This window comes from Pseudorasbora parva, chromosome 19 (genome assembly GCF_024679245.1).
Source record: "Pseudorasbora parva isolate DD20220531a chromosome 19, ASM2467924v1, whole genome shotgun sequence".
NCBI classification, from domain to species: domain Eukaryota; kingdom Metazoa; phylum Chordata; class Actinopteri; order Cypriniformes; family Gobionidae; genus Pseudorasbora; species Pseudorasbora parva.
The window spans coordinates 32,781,388-32,792,460 of NC_090190.1; the positions used below are offsets into that span (position 1 = coordinate 32,781,388).

Here is an 11,073-nt window from a genome sequence, read left to right on the forward strand (position 1 = left end):
TTTCTCTCGTGGATGATCTGAAAACACCAATAAACAAGTAAGCTGCATTTCAGCAATCTCCATTTGAGATGTTCTGCTTAAAGTGTCATTCAGTCTATATTTTAGACTTGTCTTTTTTCGTCAACGATATTGCAGGTTTATATAACGTTAGTCACAATGTAGGCTAACGTTACGCAGTGACTGTGGTGTAACTTACTTTGAAATACATGCAAAAACATCATAGGCCTACTTCAGTTCTCAAAAATATAAATATATAACTTATGTATAATATGAATATGTCTTGTCAAATGACTGTCGTTTTAACCTATATGGTGGAAAAGGTGACGTTTGCTAGAAGGATCGAGTGAACGATCTGTAATGATCTACGGTTGTATTTTGTAATAAAAAATAATATTACCCTTGTTACTGTACTAGCATCTTGCTTCATCTAGACAATGCGTTCTCTCTATGAAACGTTCAATTTAATCAGAAATTGTTTAAACAGCTAGTCAATAAGTGGAAAAATCACTACTTACTGCTTACAGGAATATAGTTGCCACTTTCTTCAGTTTAAGACGCTGAGCGAAGCTTGCTTGAAATGGGCTGAACAAACGAACGATTTGTTGTGGTATCTGATTATAATAATCATCAACCATGACTGTTGACATATGAAAAGTCCTCACGTCTCCTGCACAGCCTAAACATGACATATGTGTCATGAGAGCCGTTTTTGCTATCCTCAAGTGTCTTGTTTACCTGCAGTCCCGATGATTCGGCTTCGTCAGTTCTGCCTGAAAATGAACATGTTTGGACATATGCAAATGTTGGGGGCGTGCATATAAATGATCCCCAACGCTTGCGTCACGGCTGGCCTTATGTTGAGAAGCACTTATTTTTCCGTGGTGTTTTTTGATTCATGAGATTTACATATGAAGGAGGAGGCAATGGTGTTTGAGACGCACGGTATGTGATGTCCATGTACTGAAATCTTACTATTTCACTATGGCAAGGTTAATTCAATTTTTCATTCTAGGGCACCTTTAATGTTCAGGACACTTTCCTTAATAATAATTACATTTACAGCGTGCCATGTATGTATTGACAATAGCAAGTTGCAAATAGCAAGCAATTGACAATTTAGCAGATCTTTTCCACCAAGACCAAACATATCAACACTGTCATATCCATTGCCATGCCAAACACCCAGAGAGATGTCATGACAGAACTAGTTAACAAACTCAAAATTAAACATTATTCGAAATCAATTATTAATCATAGTTAATTTAGATTTATATTAACTAACGTTAACTTTAATAAACACTGTAATAATTGTTAGTTCATTTCAGTGAATGCACAACTGATGTTAACTAATGGAACCTTATTGGGAAGTTTTAAGAAAAATGGAGGTTACACTTTATTTTAAGGTGTATTTTATTATCCCAAATGACACACTATACACTATGAACTTATACTCTATATACTTATGCACTTATCTGTGTAGTATGTGAATTTTCGAAGGTTATTTTGTCATTCAACATCGGAGTCTGATACCCCCTCCGCTGCGTAATTAAAGTTGCGACAGTCAAGTGCATGAAGTGTCCACCATTCCACACTTTTTTTCTAGGAATGGATGATATATTGCCCACCATATCAATATTGGACAATATATGTTCATTTTTAATTTTATCGTTATCGGCCCAATAAGAAAAACAAGGATGCAAATGACAGTAAAGATATTTATAGTGTTGCAAAAGATCTGTTTCAAATAAATGCTGTTGTTCTTTTAAACTTTCCGTTCATCAAAGAATCCTGACAATAATGTATCGGGGTTTGTCACAAAAAAAGCAACACAACTGTTTTTAAGAGTACCAAATCAGCATATTTTAGCATATGTTATTTATATTACTGTTTTCTAGCAAGTAGCAACACCTCCGTCAACCTTGACTCGCCGTCCTCGAAAACCAGCACCACAGACAATCAGAGGGAATGAGAGCGATGATCCAGTAAGCATCTCTGAAAGTGAGGAAAGTGGGAATAAGGAGGTGGAGCTGTGTTGCTCCAATCAGATCAATGAAGAGATGCAGAGGATGCTCAACCAATTGTAAGTGGCACCGCTGAATTTCAGAAATTTCAGAATGCTGTTAATTGTTTTACTCAAACATTAGTGAGATGATACATAAGTGAACTAATAAATCATACTTCTAGTGGACAAAAAATGGTCAATTAAAAATATAGGGTTGATGCATTCAGGTTTATGTTGTTATTTTGAAGACCACACACACTTTTAATGCAAACCATTTCCAATCATTTGATAGAATAAGTGTTTGTTTTTATGCCTCAGACGTGAATGTGAGTTTGAGGATGACTGTGACAGTCTTGCATGGGAAGAGACAGAGGAAACTCTGTTACTCTGGGAAGATTTTCCAGGATGCACCTTCAATGTTGAAAACCAAGGAGAGGTACGTCCATCTTAAATTAGTTTGGGGGGGGTTCTTGTGTGAGTGTGTGTGTGTGTGTGTGTGTGTGTGTGTGTGTGTGTGTGTGTGTGTGTGTGTGTGTGTGTGTGTTGTTTTAAGGACTTAATGCTCATACAATTTGTACACTGTATAAAATGAACCCAATTACACCTGGGGGAAAAAAAAACATTTAAACAGCTGAACATTCAGACTTATTTATAAAAATAAATAAAAAATCATATTTATTTAAATTAAGTCATCAAATCTCATGAAGTTTATACATTTTTAAACTAAAGAATAACTACAAAATAACTACAGTATTGCAGTAAAAAGCAGTTCATTTTTAGTGTTGCTTTTAAAAAAAGATTTGATTACACATTAATCAGTGAAATATTTCGTTAAATGTATCTAGCTCTATTATTGATTAGTTTTTTCGTCCAAATGTTTTGAGCATGCATACACAAACAAATAAAAAAAATGTTCACGCTAGACCTAATACAGTTTAGTGATTTTTGTCGGATCATCAGTTTTGTTTTGTAATAAGCAGCAAACCAACGAGAAAAGAAAAACATTTTAACTGATTTGATACATTTAATCTAGATGTCTTTCTCTTTCTCTGCAAAATATTTCCATCATGAAGAGAAAGCTACAAGACATCTCAAAAATAACTGTTTCTTTCTTTTGCTAATACACACTATCTGACGCAGCAAGATGAGTCCATAGAGAAGGTGATAAAGGACACGGAGTGCCTTTTCAAATCCCGCGAGAAGGAATATCAAGACACCATTGACCAAATTGAGGTAAATAGACTGTCTAAAAACCTAACTCTGCATGTCTGTCTATTACTTTAAGTTTGTTTTGTGTTTGTCTGTACCCGTAGTTGGAATTGGCAACTGCTAAGTCGGATATGAACAGGCATTTGCATGAGTATATGGAGATGTGCAGCATGAAAAGAGGGCTGGATGTTCAAATGGAGACCTGCAGACGATTAATCACTCAGACTGGAGACAGGTACACACACACACACACACACATGTGGTATATGTGGTTTACAGGGAGGGGGGGGGGGGAGAACACAGTTTAGTATGTGTTTAAAGCCATTTGGTTTACGAGGACACAGGAAATGTCCTCATAATCCATGTATAGGTTGTAACACCCATGTCATTATACACATTTGTGTCCTTATAAGCCATACAAGCACCTATTCGCACACACAAACAAGGACTTTGAAAGAAGACTAGTCATGATAGTCATGTTGTAGGGTCAGAGGTGCACATTAATAACTACTTCAAACTGCCTTTTTTTTAGACATCAAAGTTTTTGTAGGGTTTAATAAATGGACAGTTTTCTACCAAGAGTCTTTGCTTTGTATCAGAACCTCTCATTCTGGACCATTCATCATAAATTTGCACAAGCTTTTGCTACGTTGTGTGAATTAAAAAAATTACCGGCAAACATGCTCTAGTTCTGAAAAGAAAAAAGTGCCGAAGATGTGGTTTAATAAATGTGTTTTTATTCAACAAAAAGACATTTTAAACCCTTGCTTATGATTATTATTGATGTTGCACAGTCAATTAGATTTGTTTTTCTAATAAAGAAGTTAAAAAGTGCATTTAAACACATTTTATATAGCCTGTTAACTATCAGTGTCCTTCATTCAGGTTTTCCAAAACTTCCATGGCCACAGATGTATAAAATCAAACACCTAGGCATGCAGACTGCTTATACAATTTTGTGCAAAAATGAGTCGCTCTCTCAGGAGCTCAGTGAATTTTTAGCATGGTACCGTGATAGGTTGCCAACTGTGGAGTAAGTCCATGTGTAAAATTTTCTCACAACTAAATATTCCATGGGCAACTGTTAGTGAAATAATAACAAAGTGGAAGCAATTGGGAACCAAAACAACTCAGCCACAAAGTGGTAGGCCACGTAAAATCACAGAGCGGGGTCAGCTCATGCTGAGGCGCACAGTGTGCAGAAGTCAGCAACTTTCTGCTGAGTCAGTAGCTACAGACCTCCAAACTTTGTGTGGCCTTCAGATTAGCTCAAGAAAAGTGTCTGAGAGCTTCATTGGATGGGTTTCCATGGCCAAGCAGCTACATCCGAGCCTTACATCACAGAGTGCACTGCAAACGTTGGATGCAGTGGTGTAAAGCACGGCGTCACTTGACTCTTGTGCAGTGGAGACGTGTTCTCTGGAGTAAAGGATAATTTTTCTACAAATGGACAAGTCTGGGTTTGGCGGTTGCCAGGAGAATGGTACTTGCCTGACTGCATTGTGCAAAGTGTAAAGGGATTATAATGTGGGGTTGTTTTTCAGGGCCCCTTAGTTCCGGTGAAATTAAATCTTAATTTTTTAGCATACCAAGACATTTTGGATAATTTCATGCTCCCAACTTTGTGAGAACAGTTTGGGGATGCCCATTCCTGTTCCAACATGACTGCACACCAGCTATTTACAAATAATTTCTTCATGCTTTAAAATAATTTAAGTCTACACCCTTGCTTTATTTAGTATATGCAGAAACATTAATATGCAAATTAGTCACCATCTTCACTCAATCACAAAAGCTTGCTCAACTGTAGTAAATGCTACACAATGCCAAGTGAAATATTGGTTGTAGCATACAAAAATGTTGTATGTTTGAACCAGAAGCTGATTTCAGAAGAAGAAGAAGAGGACAAGTGAATTATACAGGCTCATCTACATGTCAATGTATCAGAATGGGAATGCATTTATGATGTATCATTCTGTACAATATTGGACACATTGCAGTAATTGACATGATTAGCCTTTAGATCGACTACATTATCAAACCGCTAATAATGTGTTGCTAATGTTACACAAACCATGTTCCCATTTGCCATCTAAGAGTCAGACAGCTACCTTATGAAAAATCAGCATCCTTAGAAACGCTTTGAACGTCACAGAGCGTCAGTTTGAGAAAGCATGTGCCACACGTTGACAGGATCGGATACATGTTACGGTTCCAAACAGTGTTTTTGGCACTGCAGTTTTAAGTAGAAAATCAGGTTGGTTAATACTCAACAACTCAATGTTGACTGATAAATTTGCACATGGGTTTATCATATACTGTAAACATATAAACAACATTAAAACTTGATTTTCAACACAGGGGGTATGCTTTATATTCTAAAAGTAGTTATTATTGAACCTAAAATAATGTGTAAAGATTTGAAGTTAGCTGCAACTGATAGTGTAAACCATCGTGTGACAGTAACACTGGCAGCTTTGGCTTTAAAAGATGATGTGAACGATGCCTTCTCAATGTTACTTTTGAACCCTTCAACTTTTGTTGTTTATGTGGAGGGTGAAGCCAGACACCCGCTGTTGTCACTCATTACATCTCCTTTCCTTCACAGAAAATCCCCTCTTCTCGTTTCGGGTGCTGTGGAGGAAGGCGAGAATGCAGAGAAGGAGAGGAAAAAAGCAACTGCGGCAAATTCTGACGGCGCTGAACCATATTGTGATGTTCAATCAAACTCTTCTGTCCCGGACCACTCATGGAAGAAGGCTTGATGGCATTTATGCCCCTCAGCAGCACAGTAATAGCTGCAATTATAAACATAGTCATGACCATTTCATAATAGAGACTGTGATGCTGCAGCAAGACTAGTAAACATGTTATAGTTACCTTCTGAAAGGCAAGTAACCTTGTGTGGTTTCACTAGTGCCCTCTATTGGAATACACCGTCAATAGCCCTAAAGCATCCATTGTGCAATTTCACTAAGTAGCACCATGTTAAATTCTGGCCAAAAACACAAGATGTGTTATCACTCTTTCTAGATGACATCTTTTTTTTTTTTTTCTTTTTTTTTTTACAGTTTATTTGTATGCAGATAAACACCTGAGATAGTATATTTTGTAATTTTTAATTTAAAGGGATAGTTCACCCAAAAATGAAAATGACCCATGATTTGCTCACCCTTAAGCCATCATAGGTGTACATGACATTCTTCTTTCAGACGAATGCAGTTGGAGTTATATGTCCTGGCTAATTAATCATTAAAGCATTATAATGGCATTAAATGGAAGGCCAAAATTTAAAAGCCCAAAAAATTGTATCCATCTATACATAGATTAAATACATATAAAAGTAATCCACACGTTCTGTGGGTTAATAAAGGTCTTCTGAAGCAAATTGATGGGTTTGTGTAAGAAAAATATCCATATATAAAACATTTTAAAGTAAAGTATATATCTGGCGGAAGACCGCCTCCCGTATTAAACAAAGAAAGTGTAACATGGCTAACGCCTCTCGCAGTTCAAAGAGCTTACACTATGTCCAACGTCATGCTTTTCCCATATGTTGAATACGATGATAATATAACATAACTCTGATTGTAATTGTCTGAAAAAAGAATATCATATACACCTTGAATGGCTTTAGGGTGAGTAAATCATGGGATCATTTTTATTTTTTACTCTGGTTATACTTAGGCCCTATTATTTACACAGGGACCAGACAATTATGATGAAGAGCTGAAGTGAAGAATTGAGTTAGCTTACATTTTGGTTAAATATTTGTTTTTAAGTATATATTTTTTTATTAAGCCAATTCCAACATGATTAAATGTTTTAAATTAATAAGTGAATGTTTTAAAAGACAAAACCAACAAAAACAGTTAAAACCACACAAAAAAATCCATTGGTTATATTTTTGCTTTTTTTACCCGCTAAAAAATGATGTCGTCATGGAGAATGATGTCATTAAGTAAGGATATTTTAGTAAAGATGAACAAAAAATTACATTTTCCAAAAAAAAAAAAAAACATGAAGGAAAAACTATAAATGTCTTTAAATAAATCAGTGTCACATTTAGAAATTTATATGAATTGTACTAAATTAACAATTACTAAAAGATTGCATAGTAGGAATGACTCACCCCAGCATTACCCACAAGGCACTTTTTGACAGAAAATGTTTCTTTGTCTGAAATATTTTTTTCAATCAGCCATAATAGTAGAGTTTTTAACCTTGGATACTCAAATAATAAGAGCAAGTTATTAATCTCTGAACAAGCACTTAGCAGTTCCTGCATCAGCTACCAATAATGCCAGCTATATGATAAGTGATATTTAAATAGGTCTACTGTCAGACATTTTGCAGCTCTGAGTGGAGATGATTTTGGGAGCAGAATTTAGCACTGAACACTTTAGCGTGAAGTGCTCACTGAAGTGTGTGGGTGTCTGTTTTCATTTACTTATTTAATCTTTGGTTTTTGTGCTGTGGGTGAAGGCCAGATGACTAATCACTGGCCTTGTTATTGTTTGATTGTTTTTAGGTTAAAGCTACATCTTTAGCATTGTAACATGCCTTTAATCGCTCAGTGAATGTCTTTAGCCATTTCGCTGCTTTAGGATTAGTCAAATAGAGATACTCAAGTGAATTTCATTAGATTCACTCTATGAGGGCCATGGTTACAAAAACAGGTAATTCATAAAGTGCATCTGACAAAAAAAAAAAAAAAATAGGCACAATGGCAAGTGATTTCAGTGTAAATAATCGGTCGAAACAAATTGGTTAGTTAGGTCAAAAGAGTCAATATGCAGCGAGTCATTGTGCACTTATGCTTAAGTGATGACTGTGCTGCCGAGGGCGATGCTTTCCACATTCTTTCTCTCTCCACGCTGAACTTCTAAGCTATTTATCTGCTTATTTATTTATTTGTTTGTTTGGTTGTTTAATTATGTATTTGAATAAAGAGGGTTCTCGATATCGGTCACAATTTTAGCCAAACAGTTCAAGACTTCTGAGTTAGGAACGAGTTCAGTCAAAGGCACAACATGTACGATTTTTGGATTAAAATATCCAAAAACCATTAGAACAATGTTATATATTTTGTTGACTTGTGTACTTACATTATCCCACGTTTCCAAGAGAGTTTAAATCCAGAGAAATAAGCCATTTTAACAAGCACACGGACCGTGCCCTTGCGTCGCCTATCAATGACGTCATCCCGCGTTACCCTCGATTTCCGTTGGAAACCATGGAAACACCAAATTTGTTTTATTAGACAGGTGAGCAACTCTTTGGATACATTCTTCGGCAGAAAACGAATCATTGTTAAGTAACTCAATACCGTTAGTCTTGTGTTTTAATCTTGTTTTCTTGATTTACCGCAAGTACCATTTTACCATGCCTAATGTCGATTAAGCTTACTGCAGTGTGCAACAAGTGTCTCGTAGCCACTGAGCGAACACACAGAGTAGCATTAAAACATAACATGAGGGGCTGGGGCTGAGTTACCCCATATACGCATGAGTGGAAGAAGCGGAAGCATCTATAAAAGTTCAGCGAAATCGAGACGTCATCAAGCTACTTCTTAGCTTAAGCGACCTCTAGCGCAGAAAAATTAAATATTGTGGCTTTAAGTTTCATTTAAAAGAAAAAACTGGGTTCACCTTTCACTGATAACATAAATGTACCTCCATACACAGGCTAATTATGAGTCAGTGTTTATGGCAGTAAAAACAAAAGTTGCTTTCTTCATGTTTGCTCTACCTTGTTTTGTTTCTATATTTTTCAAATGACCAGTGCTTTTTTATAATTGCTGGTGAAACCAAATGTAAAGGAAAAGCTCAACTAACATATCTGTATATGAAGGTGCCTGAGAGAATTTTCAAAGCCTGATTTTAGATGTAGACCGGCGGGTTTTGAAAGTATATTGTATTAATACTTGAAGACTCTTGTTGAGGCGTTTAATGGCACATATCTGCTTCACAACCTTCATAATACTGATAATAATGTCTGTCTGCTTAACTCTTGAATCTCAATAGCAGAAACATGTAATAGATATGTTCTTGTAAATGTAAACCATGGAAACAATAGAGCTTCTTCTGTGATAATTCAGTCATAGCCTACAGTAGATTATCATGCCATCTCTTGCAGCAGTGTACCATAACATGAATGTACAGAACAAAGTAATATTATGCCTTTTATTACAATCTAAGAACATAGGCTCACATGCTCTAAGCTCTCAGTTTGTAATATGATGTTAAATTAAGTGGTTAATATAAAAAGGAGGAATGTAATTTAAATGATCATGATTATCAGTGTGCAATGAATATTATGTGGAAGAGGGGGATTTTATTACCCAAAGAACATGAACAAATCAAATTGTGTTGGTTTTGTGAGGTATCCTTAAGGGCTTCTAAACTGTCCAGATGGTTTAGGAATGTTTTTTTTGTGCAATAGACTACTATTTATTTAAAAAAAAAAAATAATACATTGTTTTCATTCTAGATATCTGATATCTAGACCAATGAAACTTGTAAAGATGGTCTCAAATCAGAAAATTAAAGACTGTGTACAGATACCGAGGTGGACAAGCTGAAAATAAATTATTTTAGTGCAAACGTTGTTCATTCATTGATCTTGTTTGCATTAAGTATTTTTATTGTAATCTTGCATATTAATTAAATCTTTGCATAAGGGAAAGAATATTTATCAGTAAATTGTTTTTTTGCATTTTCACTCTGTTATATTGCAGCCATTTGCTAAAATCATTTACGGTATTTTTTTTTTTCTCATTAATGTACATATACACATAAAAAAAAGTCTTCATGTTAAGTAAAAGTATTCAGACCCCCTTAAATTATTTATATATATATATATATATATATATATATATATATATATATATATATATATATATATATATATATATAATATAATACACATATACACACACACACCGATCAGGCATAACATTATGACCGGTGACATTAATAACACTGATGATTGTCTCTTCATCACAGCAGCTGTTAGTGGGTGGGATATATTAGGCAGCAATGTTGTCCAATATAGCAGTGAACATATTGTCCTCAAAGTTGACGTGTTAGAACCAGAAAAAGTGTACGGATTTGAGTAAGTAAGTAAGGGCCAAATTGTGATGGCTAGACGATTGGGTCAGAGGATCTCCAAAACTGCAGCTCTTGTGGAGTGTTCCCAGTCTGCAGTGGTCAGTATCTATCAAGAGTCTAAGGAAGGAACAGTGGTGAACCGGTGACAGGGTCATGGGCGGCCAAAGCTTATTGATGCACGTGGGGAGCAAAGGTTTGCCTGTGTGATCCGATCAAACAGATGAGCTAGGTCAAATTGCTTAAGAAGTTAATTCTGGCTCTGATATAAAGGTGTCAGAATACACAGTACAGTCACAGTTTGTAGCATATGGGGCTAGCATATAGCCACAGACGAGTCAGGTCCCCATGAGGAAACTTTTTGAGATGGGTTTATTTATCATAAATATAATATACATTTTTACAGTATAAAAACATTTATGGAGAGTCCACACAAATATTAAGAAATATTAAAGTAATTATACAACATTATACAGCAACATATAAGTACAGGGAGTGAGGGAGGGAGGGAGGGAGGGAGGGAGGGATGGTAAAGCTGAATTTTCAGCATCATTACTCCAGTCTTCATTGTCACGTGATCCTTTAGAAATTATTCTAATGCTGATTTGCTGCTCCAAAAACATTTTATGTTAAGCATTATCAATGTTCAAAACAATTGTGCTGCTTTAAAAAAAAAAAAAAAATGTATGAATGAGTCTTAATGAAAAGAATATTGCTTTCTTCAGTCCATTAGTAACCATGCTGTATAGTTTC

General features: G+C 35.6%; 1 protein-coding gene across 1 annotated transcript in view; it reads left to right on the top strand.

The window, feature by feature from the left end:
- The window catches only part of iffo1a (intermediate filament family orphan 1a), an 18,770-nt gene extending 8,950 nt beyond the window's left edge, over positions 1 to 9,820 (top strand). Inside the window, exons 5-9 of the mRNA XM_067425594.1 lie at positions 1,896 to 2,080; positions 2,321 to 2,438; positions 3,143 to 3,235; positions 3,316 to 3,446; positions 5,820 to 9,820. Of these exons, the coding sequence (XP_067281695.1) occupies positions 1,896 to 2,080; positions 2,321 to 2,438; positions 3,143 to 3,235; positions 3,316 to 3,446; positions 5,820 to 5,976 (684 nt within the window). The 3' untranslated portion in view covers positions 5,977 to 9,820. The remainder of the gene's footprint in view (positions 1 to 1,895; positions 2,081 to 2,320; positions 2,439 to 3,142; positions 3,236 to 3,315; positions 3,447 to 5,819) is intronic.
- The last annotated feature ends 1,253 nt before the right edge of the window (positions 9,821 to 11,073 follow it).